A 16,120-nucleotide genomic window follows, 5' to 3' on the forward strand; every position below is an offset into this window, starting at 1 on the left:
TTCCTAGTTGCAGGTCGACTTTTTCCCTCAATTCTTTACTTTTTAAAGCTACCATTATCAAATTCTCAATCCTCCCACGTTTCAGGATAAGCCCTCATGGAGCCATCCCGCAGGCCACCACACACACGCCTGGCCAGCCTGCTTGCCGCTGCCTCCCCGGTGTCCCTGAGTCTGCCGCCCCCGGTGGCCTGGTGGGAAAGACACCTTGCTCATCCCTCAGGCCCGAGTAAGCTCAGGACTGAAGGTCCCCCGTCTGAGGCCCCTGTGATACTGAGGACCAGAAGCCGTTCCTCTGAACTCTCCCTGCTTCTGAGCGACCGTCACTCAGACCGATCTGTGACCCAGAGTCCTCCCGGGACTTCGGCTCATCAACGATGAACTGGGGTGAAGACCGAGAGAAGAAAAGCTGTCCCTCATCTAGCCATCCACAGGGGTCTGCCTTGGGGTGCTGGCCCCAAGGAGAACCCACACTCCACTAAGGATGGGGCGCAGGCAAGGCTGCTGTGGCTGCAGGGCTGCCAGCTTCTCCCATGAACAGATTACTTGAGTGGAAGCAACGTGCTTACTTAGGCACTTACGCTGCTTAGGGTGCTGCCCGGCACGGGGCAGACAGGCACACATCACACATCATCCAAAAGGGACAGTGGAGGCAATGCTTTCTGATTCTTCCCCACCTGTCAGTAGAAAAACAGGCAGACACCAGACTTGTACTTAGCTGTAATTTTGTAATTTCCCCAGTTTATTTGAAAACAATCTTTTCTGACATATATTCATATGAATTTTAGATCAGTTATCTCCAAGTGCACAGAAATTACCTATATTTGCCTATAAACTAAGCACTGATAAAAGAATACTTAACATATCAATATTTAAGCATTCCAACATAAAAGGACTTTTTTCCCACTTATTTTTTCCCACCTAAGCTGATCTATATTTGACATTCAGGTTAATCACATGCATGTAAAGCAGACGTGGTCCCCACACTGACCCTAAGGTAAACCAGCACACAAGTGTCCTTCTTCCCGGACATAATTACATTTCCAGAGGCAAAGTGGTTCAAACAGGAACACATAAGGTGACTTCCTTATGAAATCAACGAGACAGACACAAACTAAGGAGTGAAGGTGCTGAAGACGAGTCACGCAAATCTTCCTCCTTCCTGTCCTGTCAATGCACAAGTGTGCACTGTGCCTGTGTGTGAACACTTCTCGCCAACATCACTGGACACCAGGCCCTGGCATCAAGAGGGAGTGCAGGGCAGGGGCCCCGTCCACACAGAGGGAAGAGGTAGTGCAGATTCCTGGAAGTGCCGATGGCTCAGATGCTGCCGAGCCTTACAGTGATGCTTTACTTCACTGTGTTCTATTTTGCTGCTCTGCGATTTTCTTTGTTCCACTATTTTTGTAACTGGGGCAAAGTGGGAGGTTCAACTAGTCTAAGAACACTTACCCCATAAACTGGCTGAATCAAAATTTTTTATTTATTCGTCCACCAAACACAACAACTGGTTTCCATCTACAATTATTTTTAAGGTAAGAAACAGTGAGTCAACTGAGAAAAGGGCTGTGGCCTTGGCTAGGGAATGGCGACACTGTGACACCTGACTGAGAATGCGGGCCTGTGGGAACGAGCCTGGGCCGCAGCAGGGCTGGACCCGGGTCAGCGAACCTTCTCCAGGAAGGCTCTGCAGCACCGCACACACTGCTGGTAGACGGTCTCAAAGTCAGCTTCATTACCCTGAAAAGACAGGGAAAAGGAAGAGTAACGAAGCCTGCGTAAGGAAAAGGCCCTTCAGGAGTCTGCCTCCGACTCCCAACGTGAGGGCACACAGACAGGCTGGTGTTTACGTTATCCCTACCCGTGAACCGCAGGATGGAAGTGAGAACCATACTTACATAATAAGGGTCTTCAATGATGAGCTTTTTCTGTGGATCGTAGCTCCCAAGTAGTTCAATTCTCGCTCTGCAGTTTTTAACTTGATTACTTTTCCTATTCAAATCTCTGTAAAATTGAAACATGAACTCAGTTTTCTGATCTATGGTTTCAAGTTAAACTGGGACGTCTGCTAGGGTTTTATGAAGCACCTGTATCAAAATCCAGCAAAAGTGACCTGATTTAAAGAGGAAATCAAACACTCGGCAGCTCTGCACGGCCCTCCCTGGGGCTGCAGTCTGGGGCTCTGTGTCTCAGGCAAGGGAGCTCGCAACAGCAGGGGATTTACACGAAACGTACAGCTTTGAGCCAGACAATAATCGGCATTCTCCTGACAAGGTGACAGAGTGGAACGCAAAACGCCATGAGAACCAAGTCCCAGAGGGCGGGAGGTTCCACGCTAAGGTGTCCTGACGGCGGTCCTTGCACCCACTCCACGCGCCCATCTCCCACCTCAGCTTTCTCACTGAGCTTCGTGTGGACTGTTCCTGCATTTGGTTACCAAATCTCTATGGGGGACAACAGAGTCTAACGGGAAACCTGCGAGGCCTCAGAGCACAGACCCTCCCCAGGAAGCCACCGAGGCTGAAACGTGAAGGGCAGGTGGGAGCAGGGGTGGCTCGGGCTGCACCACCAAGTGCCAACCACGTCTGGACATTTCATTAGTAGACAGGGTGCCACACAGAGTTCTCTAACAAGACACTGTTGATGATACTGATGAGCTATTCTGTAACTGAGAAAAATGTGGACAAAACAAAACTAACAAGTGAAAAACAAAAATAGAAAATCTATGTATTTTAACGCAGTTCGTGATTAATGAAAACCTAGGTAAGCCTGTTGCATCCGTACCTGTCCACCCTACAACAGTGACTAAAGGAAAGAGTTTCTGTTAATCAAACACACGCAACATTTACGGGTTAGCAGGGAAGCAAGGCAGTGTGGTCCTGCGCTCACACCGCGGGCTCGTCTCTGTCCTTTCGGTGAGGGCAGACACCAAGGGCCCTGCAGGCGCACTGCTGAGGCATCTCACTCAGCAAGACCTACTGTGTGACAGGCAGCACGGTGCCCGTCTTGCAACTGGTGCATGGTCCGCTCATACATTCCCTTTGGTCACTTAGCCCGAGTCTGCCTCTATATTTGTAAAATACATCGCATTCATTTACCTTTGCATGGTCACATGGTATCATATTGTTCGTTAGGTTTAATTTGAATACATGAAGCCCATAATACATGTAAGCCCACCTCAGACTTCAGGAGGAGAGGCCCAGGAAAACGCTCTCATCATTGGTTACCAGTGCCTGGCTGAAGAAATGCCACACCAAGCTCCTTGTTGCCCAGATCCATGTCCCCTGAGGTCAAACGCACAAGTGAGGCGATAGGGCACGGTGGTGAGTGTGACTCATGCCTCACAGAGCCTAGGCTAAAATTCCAACACACCCACCACTGAATCTGTGACCTTGGGCAGGTAACGTAACCTCTCTGTGCCTCGAATTCCTCTCTGATAAGACGGAGCAACAGTGCAAACCTTCAGAGGAAGGGCTTTGGCGTGATACGCACCAGTCTTAGCCATTTTTACCTAATACCTTAATCTGACAGTTTTTGTTTTTTAAATTGATTAAGGCAATCAACAATTTAAATGAACTAAAACGTCTTCTTTTTTGTTAGTCTTTTTTTGGGGGTTGCTGTGAGGCAGCTGTAAGGGGGAATAAGATGAGAAACACAATACAACACCATGCTGGCCATGATTCATTACAGCAATAACAAACTCACTCTCCTGCAAAACAAAGCATCACCTTATATATCAGACTTTTCCTTACCAAAGGGTGTGTCTAAGTGTAAACAGATCTATGAGACTTCAATTCTAAATTATTCCCTGGATTTCTTACTATTCTAAATAAGCACTTCCACATGTTGTGACCATCATTATATATTACAAGTTTAAGGCACGAGAAAAGTCATTTTGGACAACACTCTGCCCAGCCTATTACTGACCGAGTTGAAGAGAAACAACCTTTAAAAAGACGATTACCTCAGGTTGCTTTCATCCATACACAGTATATAATCAAAAGTGGCAAAGTCTTCTTTGGTAACCTAAAAGTAAATGAGAAGTGAAAACATAATGTTTACATTTAGACCAATCAAGCCTAGAGGATCCAAAACAGAACCTTAAAAAAAAAAAAAAAAAAAGGCTATACGTGAATCTGCTACTCACTTATTAAGTTATAAATCAATTAAGGTACTTTAAACAGTTAACCTGATTTCCTCAAATTGTATTGCAAATAAATTTTATTTTATACAGTTCCCTAGAATAATCATAAATAGTATAATATGTGGATGCAAAGTTTATACTTCATCTTCGACTTCTTAGAAACAAAGTATAATTCAGTTAACTTAATAAAATGTTCCGTGTCTGAGCCCTATTTTTCATTCCCAAAGTACTCATCCTCAGCCCCAGTGACATGGAGCAACTGCAGCACTGGCGGCTGTCCTCGTGGGGCTTCCCTCCTACGCAGGGTGGGCAGCTCTCAGGAGTGACAATGCCTCACAGAAAAATAAAGCAGAGAAGAGGGCAGAGAGGAAGACAACATTTGAGGTAGAGGGTGGTCAGGCTCACAAGAAAGAAACACATGAGGAACTGAATCTCTGGATCTTCTCTATTCTGACTAAATATCCGTAACTTGGACATGACACAGAAGAGAGCGCCACTCAGCACTGTTACTAATTCTCACCCGAACTGTGCACTGTTTTCTGACATAATTCATAAACATGAGCTCACTAAAATATAAACAAAAACTCTCTTATGATTTTTATTAGTATAAGTAATAACAGAATAAGAAAGGAACAACTATATTCAATTTTAATAACCTATAAGGGAAAAGAATCGGAAAAAGAATATATATATATATATATATATATATAAAACTGAATCACTCTGCTGTACACCTGAAACTAACACAGCATTGTAAATTAACTATACTTCAATTAAAAAAATGGTAGGCAGGTGGGAAGGAAGGAAGGGAAACATGCCGTAATCAAGGATGGAAATAATTTCTAAGAATGCTTTCAATACTCATCTTCATCACTAAAAAAATCCTCTAAAATATAGTGGCACAATGAAACTACAAAGATTTTGAATACCTGGTTAAACAGAGTAGTGACACTCTACTATAATCAGTGCTGCAGAAGAACCAGAAATATACTCACTATTCTGTTAAAAATAATAAATTTTGGCTCTTAGTATGCACTTGCATTAATTTTTAGTGTAGCACATTAATAAAGTACTGGGACCAAATTTTGCTAACATTCCCAAGGTACTAGCTTATTTTAAAATCTATTAGAACAAATATTACAAGTTATTTCCCCAAATTAGTTGTCTGAGAAATGTCCTGAGATTAAATATTAAACATTGTTTTTAATTTTGGAATGACTGCGATTGCAGATCCTAAGAAAGACTTAGTAACTGACAGCTACATGGAGCTACATGATGTTTAGATGTTAAAATGACTGTGGAAGAGGAACAGCTATAATTAACATCTTATAAAGAATGCATGGTAAAGGATTTCCGCTTGCAGCTATAAATGAAATAGCTTGTGGCAAAACAACCCTATTGCCAGAAAAAAAGTAGAAAACGCCCATCAAAACTAAACACTTCTGCACAATCATTAACGTGCTCCCATGACAGCCAGGCTCAGAAAGGCCAAAATCCCAACTGCGTGCACAGGACCAGGTATGCAAATTGGCGGGCCCTCTGCTGCTACAGATAAGCCTGGCTACCTGCGAGGGCTGACCGGCCACAAAGGGCAGCTGGCGTCTTGCCCCCGCCCTCAAGAGGACTTGCTGATCCTGGGCCCCGGCTAGAGCTCGGAAGAGAGATCTCAAACTTCCTGGATGCAGAAATTTTTAACTCTTAAAATTATTTAGGCCTTCCGTCTAAACAACTTGTTACTTAGGGTTTTATCTACTGTACCAATATTCACCAAAGCTATGAAAAGTGAAATTTTTATAACACTTATTATTCACTTAAAAATAATAAAAATTCATTACCTGTTATTATAACATTTTTATAAATGAAAAACAGCTCTATTTTCCACACTCACACTTAGGGAGGAGAGTGGCACTGTTTTACATTTTGCAAATCTCTTTAATGTCTGCTTACTCGAGGCAGACGGTTCTCTTCTGTGCTTCTGCGTTTGATCTGCTGAAATATGCAAACCCAGCCTCACACAAGCACGCAGCTTAAAAGCAGTATTTTCACAGCCAGTGTGTAACTGTGGATATTCTCTGATGCGACACCAAAGCTCATTAGCAGTGGTTTCTTACAGGTTATTTGCAATGCAGAACATGAAAACATACGAGCAAACTTTTCCTACTCTGTCCAAGCTCACTGGTTATGGTTAGTCTGAGCCTTTGAATGGATCCCTGACTCACACATTTTGACCTCACGGGCCTAGGGGTCCCTGGAACCCACTTTGGGGACTGTGCTTTAGACTCTCACAGGAGGGGCTGTTAGCAACGTCTGAGGACATCGTGATCGTCACGATGGGGGATGAAAGGGGTGCTCAGCATCGCGTGGGTCAAACCACCCGGCCTCCCAGGTCACGAGAAGCCTGGGCAGAAGGCCGCTGATGGAAGGCAGGAGCACCAAAGGGCCAGTGGGCAACCTCACCGGATGGAGATGCCGGAGGTGAAGCAGACACCACACGTCTCCTCCTCAGAGCATCTGCCAAGTTCCTAAACTGTTCAGAGGAAGAAGCCAAGAGAACAAGTGGAAGGCCGCACGCAGCAGACTCAGTGGGGAGGGAAGAACTACTTCAGAGGCTGCTAAACAGGAACAGCCCTGTGTGCTGAACGCCTCCCCGGCAGGGGGGCTCCTGGAAGTTCACTGGAGAGGGGCCCGTCCAGCACAGCCCGAGCCCCGCGAGGCAGGCCCAGAAACCAGTCAGCTCCAAACCAATCCCTGCCCCACCAAAGCGGAGCCACCTGGGGGCGAAGGTCCTTCACCCAAAGCTTCTACGTTGTCTATACATCATGCTCCGCATTTAATCCAAACTAGCAAGCATGCCGAGCAATACAACAAAGAGGAAAAGAAAGAAAAGCAGACTCACAGATGACCCAGGTATCAGGCTTTGTGTAAAATAACTGTGATCGGAGCTGTTCACGAAAATATAGGGCAAGATGTAGAATTTCACCAGAGAGCTGGAGTCAATTTAAAAGATCAAATAAAACTTAAAGAATTAAATAAAGTAACAGACACTAAATATTCAAGAAATAGAGGCTTATGGACTGTTTGAAAACAGAAAGATTTGTACATCACAAAACAGGTCAGGAGGAAAATCTCAGACTGAAAAACAGAGTGAAAAAAAGGATGGAGAAAGTAGAAAAAGCACAAGAAATTTATGTTCAAAATACATTTAGGCTGAATCTCAGAAGAAGGAGGGGAAGAAAAGTAGACAAAGATAACAGCCCAGAATCTTCCAGCACTGATGAAAACCATCAAGACACAAATTCAGGAAGTGAATCTGACCACATAAAACTGCTGGTAACTACACACCAAAGAAAAGCTCAAGACAGCAGAAGAAAACGACAGCAACTGCAGGAAGCAACCAAAGGACAATGCATTAGATGAATCCTTCCAAACAGTTAAGGTAGAAATACCATCATTGTTTGACAAAAGTTTTTTAACCGAAGAGAAAAGAAACATTAGCCAACTTGTTTTATGAGGCTGCTCGACCCTGACACAGTGTGTGATGCCAGGTGTGTATCCAACCCAACAGAACTGCACACATACAAAAATATTCAGTGGACTCAGCCCCAAACTAGAAACAACCGAGTGTTCATCAAGAGTGGAACTGATAATAAACTGTAGCCTAACTGTAAAATGATACTGAGTCCACAAATGAGGATGACTGAGCTTTGCTATGAGCAACAATACGGAGAATCTCACAAAGGAAAAGCTGACAGACGTATACACACTACAGGATTCCCCTGCCATAAAGCGGAAAAGGTAGCGGCATTTTGAGTGGTGACCCCTGGAGCAGAGGGAGCAGAGCTGGTCGTGCCATAAGATGCACTGAGCACCCTGACATCTGTGCGTATGTCACATAAAGTTTACTGGAAAGGGAAAGAATGTATGATAAAGTAAACATCCCCACAGAACTAGCCGGATGTGAGAGTTCACATACTCCAGAGCGATGGTTACATGCGCTAAAAAGAAAAAAGTACCCTGAATGTATGCTGTCTATAAAACCCAGGTTTAATCGAAATATTAGAATAGTTCTCATACAAATTGTGACACTCACTAAAGAGGAAATCTGTAAACATTAGAAAATGCTAAAAAATAACAAAGATCTGACGTGATACTGACATATCCTACTAGGACTTGCACATTTTTAAAAAAATCATTGCTGAGAAAATTTTCTTAAAAGCAACAAAAGAAAAAATAGGTCATGTGGAAGTACTACTTCTAAAACTGGTAATAATTTCATAAGCAGTAACTTTCTAGCTTTGTTTTTTTAAGGCATGTGTATTTAAAATATTTCATTTGTACCCACTTTTATTATAAACTTAGTGTATGAAAAATAATCTGATCTTAAAAGCAGAAAACATGGAAGTATGATTGCTCATAATTCTGAAGGTCTACTCAAAATAAATCTACATTATTTGAAAAACGAAATAGAAACTGGCAAGGTATGCACAACCCTGAAGAGACTAGCATGGGCAAATGACATAAAAAATGTTCCATCTCCAATGAAAATTCCACTTAAGAAAGCGTCCTTAAAATAGTTAATTTAAATAGTAAATTGTTAACATGCAGAGTCAACTGATGTAGCCAGAAACTAGTTCACAGATCTCAGTTATCTAAGTCAAAAATAATGTGTGCATTACTAATTTCTGAGGCATTATTAACATATTAAAAGTGTGTCTATAGTCATTTTGTTTTGTGAATTTTCTGGCTCACACCTCAACAAATAAACCTGTAATTAAATCCAAGTCCTACCACTTTGCAGCTGCATAACCTTCAATAAGTCATTTATTTTCTCTCCAGAACTGTTTCCTGACCTGCAAAATGTGTTTACCAACCACTCCTTTCCGTAATTGATAAAATTTGAGAACGACCAAAATTTAAAATACGATGTTACATGGCAAAGCAATCTGCAAAGTTTTAAATAGAGACAAAATTTAGTATAACAACGACTAAGGAATCTTTATCCAGTCTTACAAAAAGTTCTGATCCGAGCACTAATCCTAAATTATAGTTCTCACGCTGCCATCCACACTTACAAACATGCAATGTGTCTGACAACTGATTTTCACAATATCGGGCTTCTCACTCTGAAGGCCTCAAACGCTCACGTGACACTCAGCCACGGCCCTCCTTGGCCTACAGAGCCATAGGCTCCCTACAGAGCCTACATGTTGTCAGGACGGACACAAACGGAAGTCAGCAGATTTTAGCGAGGTTCTTAAAGAATCCAATTGATTTGGATTTAGAACAACGCGCTAGTCAGAAACGAAGCGTGTTTCTGTAGCAGCTGCTCCCCGTGGTTACAGAAGGTGCCGGCACGAGCACCCACAGCAGCTCCTAGACTGGGAGGGACTGGACGGGCCGCCTACGGACCCCGACGTCTCACCACGAATGCTGCCAGGAAAACCTCAGAACCCCCCTTCCGGGCTTCCACGGGAGTCTACAACCCTGTAGCCCAATAACGTGCCCACCAGACCAAGTGGCTATTTAAATGAGCTACAATTTAAAATGCAGCCTCCATGACGCTGGCCATATCTCAGAAGTGCAAGCGCACATCCAGCTGGCGGCTTCCACCCTGCGGAGCAGATAAGGCGCCAGCCTCCTCGCAGGACGTTCTGCTGGGCCGCATTCCAGAAGCAAAACCCAGGAGTACTACTGCTGGTGGGCGGGCTATGCACCCATAATAATATCAGCGCTACCCGGAACTTCTAAGGCACTCCACAGCTGGCAATATGTTTCTGTACTTACAACCGAAGTTTATTCTAACAACGACCTAGTAATGGAAGCAGACTAAGTCACCAGGGCTTAAAAGTTTAAAGACCTCACGCACAGAAAAAAGGGCGATGCCAGCTCAGGTCTGCCAGCTCTTAGCCAGGGCTCTCTCGACCATGCATTTTAACAAGTCAATTCCAAGACCATGCAAACCTTTCAGAACTGTGGAACCAGAATGGGTGTATTGTGGCTGGTCAGGCCGACCCTAAATAAACAGACTCAAATAAACGCACTCATTATACATAAGTCTGGTTAAGCCTCTCACAACCGCTCAGGTTACGGGATCAACGTATTAGAAATTAAACGAGGTCTCTTCTACCTGTCTTGCTTTATGGACTGTGTTAATGCCATGATTTCTCAGGCAGCTCACAGCTCTCGGATCTGGCGACCGGCCCACGTTCCAGTCAGAAACAGCGCCACTGTCAATGACCCACTGCAACACAAAACACACAAGTGCACCTTCAAGGTCAAGTACGGTACCTGCCGGGCAACGTGACTCATGGGGACACCATGCTTCTTCATGCAAGCCTGCCCTCGATAATCAGGAGGGTTTCCTAGTTCATACGTGGACGTTGCTGCACTGTCTATCCTCCACTGCAGGAGAAAAAAAGAATTTTTTTCACAATTTTCTGCCCCAAAGCCATTCAGGTTGTCCTCTTTAAGGCTGTGAACAGTACTTACAGTATCTGAAATGTTTTGATCAGTTACAAGTTTCCTGAAAACTGCTTCTGCGATGGGTGATCGACAGATGTTACCTTAAAAAAAAGGAGGGGGCAGAGTGAGCATGTGATGTGAGGGAAGCAAGGTACTCTTCTCTGAGGTGACCGTCCTGCCAGCACGTGGCAGAACCTGGGGGAACAGCTGACCCAACCCTGCTCAATGATTTCACACCAACTGTCCAAGTACTCAAAGTACAAATGACAAAGACATCCGAAATCAGAACAGTCATGACCAAAATCATCGTTTTTCAGGTTTGCTACCACTGACCCAGAAGCGAGTCGTGAAATCAACAAAGTGGGTCGCAACCAGCCTATTTTAAAATGAAATACAACAGAATAGAGTTTAAAATATGCATTTTCAAGTATACTGCACATAATAAAGATGACTATTGTTTCATAAAATATACAAGCAAATGTATTTGGGCCTAAGAGTAGTTCCACACAGACTCCTACCGCAGGACCTGTGCGGAGGGAGCCCTTGCTTGAGTGCTGTGGACCCAAAAGTCAGCCAGCTGGGGTAGGGATGGTCCTCCAGGCTGTCCAGTCTGCCCAGAGCTTACAGCAGCTGCAAGTTCACAGATCCCCAGTTCACCCTCACTTCAAACCAGCTGAACCTTACAGGTTCAATATTTCTCCAGAAGGACTGCAGAATTCAGGAAAATGCTATACTTATGATTATAGTTTTATTATCACAAAAAGATACAAAGCAGAACCAGCCAACGTCAGAGAGCACAGCAAAGATTCTGGAAAGTTCCAAATCGGAAACTTTCTGGTCCTTGGGGACGTGTCACATTCCCGTCACCCATGTGTGACAGTACTCAGAGTACTGCCAATCCAGGACGCCTCCCAGAGCTCCAGTGCCAAGGATTTATTGGGGTTTCATAAATAAGCCCAACTGATTGAATTACTGGCCTGTGGTTGAACTCAATGTCCAGCCCCTTCCCCTGCCACGTGTGGCTCGCAGCCTCCACCCGAGTTACCTCCTCAGCATAAGCTGTGTAGGGTCATCCCTGAATCACAAAACACTCCTATCACTCCAAGGGAATTCCAAGGGGTTTGAAGGTTACCTCCCAGCAGCCAGGACAGAGGCAAGACCTCTCATTAAATGGGGTCAAATTCCTTACTACACAGGGGAAGAAAGATAAAAGACAGAAAATCTTCCCTCAAAATATTTCTACCACATGCTAAGCAATGTATTTATGGGAGATACGGAATTAGCTATAATAAAAACAAGAAAACAAATGCTGATAGACAAGCAATATACTACAGGAGCACGGGAAAAGATTCTAAAAAGCATAAAGAATAAGAAAGTTTCTTATGAGAAAAAAAGAACAATTAGGGCTGGTCTTTAAAGGATGAAGAGTATTTAAATACTGGTTAATTGTAGGAAAAAGGTAACCTGACACCACTATGCTCTCTCTCATCTCCCAGTTTGCTGGCTGGGACACAATTAACAGCACACATTCTTTAGACCTTTAAAACATTAAACACTTAATAATCTTGCCAAAATAAGAAGTTCCGTTCTTTTCTGCTATTACCCTTACCGATGGTATACATCTGACACTTCCCTGCACTTCAGTCTGAAACAGGTCCAAATAAACGCTTTGAAGGAATAAAACTTTTATGTTTCAGAAGTGTACTGTTGTTACTGTCCTGCATACAGGCTACCAAGTGAAATGGCAAACAGCAACCTCAAATACCCCAGAACTCCATGTCTCACCCCCTCCACCGGCAAAGCTCTGGTTCAACACACAAACTCTCTGAATTGTGGGTCTCCCTCCTGTGGCCCTCACCCCTTCTCAGTCAGCCTTCAGTGGAGAGCTTAAAACTCAAATGATGCCTACTGTCAAAGTGAAACAAGGAGGCCTTTTACTTTTCCCCTCATAGAAATTCAATTCTGCAAATACCTAGTATGCATCATATTTTGTCCTAAAGCTGGAAATACAAAGAAAAATAAGCCACAGTTATTGCCTTCAAGAGGGCTAAATCTAGCTATAATCTCAGGAGGCTATCAAGTTAATTATAATAAAATCTGTGTGAGGAAAGGTGTCTATAAAGGGTCATGGGAACAACTACCTCTACCTAGACGATCTGGAAAAAGTAAAGAAGGGAATACTTGGGTCTGCCCTTTTAGAAAGGCTTTCCAGGCAAAATGCAAAATGGGTTCCCAGAAAGAAGCACACAACGGAAGGCACACTGAGCATCTGAAGTCCTGGGGAACAGGGAGTCCCCAGGGTGTGTGGGTAGGAAACGGTAAACGGGGTAAAGTGGGAAACGCTGAGCACACTTCTGTGGCCTTCTTTAAGGGTGCACCTAAAGAGGAGTGGAAGGAAATGCAGGAAATGCAGACTCATCAGAAGGTTTTAAGTCACTGGACTATTGACCATATAGGCCGTCCTCTCTGGGGAATTAAGGCGATGGGGTGGAAGCACTGAGGTGCCCTATCAAAGGAAAAATCCTGAAAGCTAAAGGGAAAGTGAACTCTATTTTAAGTAAGGGAGGCTCACTGTTGAAGTCCTAAAAATGAAAATAATTCTGAGCTGGAAGTTACCTGAAGAATTAAAAATAAAAAATACCTTCATTTTCATGTAGAGGAATATTGGCACATGGGGCTGTTACACAGCGACCTAGGGAATCAGATCTCTCTGGTTTGGCTTTTACAACCAAGAAATCCTGAACCTTTGCCCTTCCCCTGCCTTTAGGTCAGATCCATTTGTGAGCATGGGCCGAGGCAACATGCCAGCAAACCAGTGTTGTCATGGGTTTCGGCGCATCAGGAGGCCCTTAAAGGACAGATCAGCCCAGTGGCCTCGAGTCTGTCTGATGAAGGGGAAAAAGGGATTCTAGGCAAGTGCAATGCCAGGAACCCTGGCTTGGAGTACAGGTGCTGCAGGTGAGACGGGAACCGGACTTGGAGAAAGGACTGTACAGAAGCTAGAGGTCCAGGCTTGCATAGAGGGCTTCGGCAGGTGACAGGGGATCCGACTCGGAGACAGGACTGAACAGGAGACCCCGCTTGGAGAGAGAACCGGGCACGTCAAGGACACCCCGCCTGCAGAGCTGCCCAGGCAACGGCGCCGACCCATGCCACCCTCGGGTCTCCCCTCTCCGGCCTCCTCCGCATCACCGTTCCTGGTCCAGCGGCGCGGTCCAGCGGCGCAGCCCAGCGGCGCAGCCCAGAGCGCACGAAGCCCTTCCCAGCCCTCCAGGAAAGTCAAAGTGGGGCTAGATCAGCGCTGTCTCACCCAGACACACGAACAGCACTGACTTGGTCGCCTGTTCGGCCATCTTCCCGCGCTCAGAGAGGCGCCCACTAATCACGTAGGCACGTTTCTGGCGCGGCGCATGCGCGCCCGCGTAGTCCTGCCCCGGCCCCACCCGGAGCGAGAGTGCAGTCTCGCGCTTGCGCAGTCTGGCCCCAGAGCCTCCCGCGGGAGGCGGCGCCGAGAGCCACCCCGAGGGCGGGGGGTGGGGCGCGGGGAGGGGAGGGATGGGGCGGGACCAAGAGCCACCTGGAAGGGGAGGGGCCCAATGGGGGAGAGCTGGGGTCACGCGCCTCTGCTGAGTGACCACCCGAGGGCAGGAGAGGGCGTAGCCCCGAGTCCCGGGGTTTTGGGGGCCACAGACTGAAGCCAGAGAGACGGGGCCTGATGGGTCCCCGAGTGTCCTCGGAGAGTAGGGAGTCAGTCCTGGGATTCAGGTGAGCGCCCGTCACCTGGGCCGCGCGGCCGAAGGTGAGGCCCGCGATCAGGGGCTGGGCGGGGTCCGCAAGGGCACCTCCTGGTACCCCGAGACCCCCGCCCCCAGTGCCCGGGTCGGAACCGCTGCGCAAGGTCCGCTCTGCGGCGGGACGGCCGCTGGGCTGCCCAGTTGTCGAAGCTGGGCTGCTTCAGCAGCCGCCCTGGGACCGGTGAGGGCGAGCGCACACCTCCCTTAGCTGCAGTTTTTATCCTGCGAATATGTGTAAAGTAGGTGCTTTGCCCCGGAAAAGCGGGTGTTTACCTGCTCCCTCACCTGTCTCAGGTGTGCACCTCGCTAGACCGGTCCCTGCCCTGGGAGGCGGAGCCGAGCGGGGAGGGCCTCTCCTCTTCCTGGGTAGGTGTCGGCAGCTCCAGGGGCGCCGGAACGGACCAGGCTCGGGGTCGCAAGTGAGTACGGGTGTCGGTGACGCCGCTGAACCTCACCTGGAATCGGGACCACCCCTTGCGCTATACAAAAGTTTTGCTGAGGAGTGTAAATCTTTGGTGAAAGAGGTAGAAACGATGTCTTTGGGATTTTTTTGCTGTTGCGCATCTATTAACACTCAGTTATCCCACAACTGTTAAAAGTTAAGAGGAACCAGCTCCCTGGACTCTCCACAAATGCGGTTGTGATTCAGGTTTGGCCCCAGTTGATTCAGTTCACAGAATGGCTCTTCTCGTTTTTAATTTTAGCGATTGTCATTCACTTCATTTGTAAATATCTAATATTTGAAAAGCCAAGTATTAGGCACTATCTTTTTTCGCTGCCGTCTGTTTTAGTGGGGGACACTCTGGACCTTTGTTGGACGGTTTGGGTTCAGCCTGGGCCTGGCTCGCGCAGCCGGAGGCAGAAAGCTGCCATTGTTTCCGGGCTCCCCAGGTGTAAGTGCCGGGCCCTCCGCACCTCACCTGGCCCTGCCTGTGATCAGCCACAGTTCCGGGGAACCTCTTGGGGCAGAGTGGCCGCCTCCCTGGTGCTGTGAGCGCTGGACCTTGGATCTCTTTCCTTTACTGTGGTGGTTTTTCCTTGTGTAATGAAATAGGAAACTGCTCTGAACAGGTAGATGACCATGAGATAATGAGATTTACCCTGCTAGCTGGAAATGTGTTATTTTCACTTCATCTCAACAAACAGTTCTGTGTCGCCACTGCTGCTGCTGAGGCTGAGTTGGAGAGAATGACACAGACAGGGGAACCCTGCCCACAGAGAGTAGGAATCTGATGGCCCCAGAATGTTCTACCAAAGGGGAGGAGGTTTTCAGGTTTTCTTTTGTATACGACACATGCGTGTCCTGCATTTTTGTCCTCATGAGAGTTTTTATTGAGGTGTGGGAGATGCCTGAATTAATAATGGGTTAGTCAGAAACGCTGCACACACGCACCTCAGAGAAATAACAAGTCTCCATGGTGCCGTTTAGTTCTTTGTGTGGTCTGCTATTGGCATACCTGCGCAGTGACCTGGAGGTTAAAATCAGTTGTTACTTCCATCCTGTTTATCATGCATAAACTAAGGAGAATTGGTTATCTGGTTTACAAATATTCTATTTAAACAGAGTTTCTTTAAAATGAGTTAATACTATCCCTCATCTTTTGTAAGATTAAAAAAAATATTTAAAAGAAATCTGTGCTCATCAAGAGTGATTTGATGCTTTTATTCCATTTAGGAAGTTTTCTCAGGGGCTTTCTCACTGTTTAGAAAGAAAGATATGGTG

The 16,120-nt window shown here is 46.0% G+C and overlaps 2 protein-coding genes across 4 annotated transcripts in view; one reads left to right on the forward strand and one right to left on the reverse strand.

Moving 5' to 3' along the window:
* Window positions 1–718: 718 nt before the first annotated feature.
* Window positions 719–14,187, reverse strand: ACP1 (acid phosphatase 1). 3 transcript variants are annotated; one of them, XM_079941489.1, is made up of 6 exons: window positions 13,914–14,097; window positions 10,631–10,704; window positions 10,269–10,382; window positions 3,962–4,023; window positions 1,896–2,001; window positions 719–1,737 (listed from the first exon to the last, which is right to left on the reverse strand). In XM_079941489.1, the coding sequence occupies exons 1-6, from the start codon at window positions 13,954–13,956 to the stop codon at window positions 1,660–1,662; spliced, it is 477 nt and encodes a 158-aa protein (XP_079797615.1). In that variant the 5' UTR covers window positions 13,957–14,097; the 3' UTR covers window positions 719–1,659. The 3 variants fall into 3 exon arrangements, 2 of the variants coding, with proteins under 2 accessions (XP_079797615.1, XP_079797614.1); XM_079941488.1 differs by lacking the exon at window positions 10,269–10,382 and adding an exon at window positions 10,430–10,543 and having other exon boundaries at window positions 13,914–14,094; XR_013831160.1 differs by lacking the exon at window positions 719–1,737 and having other exon boundaries at window positions 1,926–2,001; window positions 10,269–10,543; window positions 13,914–14,187.
* A 300-nt stretch (window positions 14,188–14,487) lies between these two features.
* Window positions 14,488–16,120, forward strand: part of SH3YL1 (SH3 and SYLF domain containing 1) — a 46,664-nt gene continuing 45,031 nt past the window's right edge. The window contains exon 1 of the mRNA XM_079941486.1: window positions 14,488–14,816. Coding sequence (XP_079797612.1) covers window position 14,816 — 1 coding nt within the window. The 5' untranslated portion in view covers window positions 14,488–14,815. The remainder of the gene's footprint in view (window positions 14,817–16,120) is intronic.

Source organism: Stenella coeruleoalba (assembly GCF_951394435.1).
Source record: "Stenella coeruleoalba genome assembly, chromosome: 13".
NCBI classification, from domain to species: domain Eukaryota; kingdom Metazoa; phylum Chordata; class Mammalia; order Artiodactyla; family Delphinidae; genus Stenella; species Stenella coeruleoalba.

What these genes read in the sequence shown, in the direction of transcription:
- ACP1 (XM_079941489.1), bottom strand. Translation starts at nt 13,956, where the DNA reads ATGGCCGAACAGGCGACCAAGTCAGTGCTGTTCGTGTGTCTGG. An exon ending in AGTGCTGTTCGTGTGTCTGG is followed by an intron (nt 10,705 to 13,913) that starts GTGAGACAGCGC and finishes CTTTTTTTTAAG; the next exon opens with GTAACATCTGTCGATCACCC. An exon ending in TCATTGAAGACCCTTATTAT is followed by an intron (nt 1,738 to 1,895) that starts GTAAGTATGGTT and finishes CTGTCTTTTCAG; the next exon opens with GGTAATGAAGCTGACTTTGA.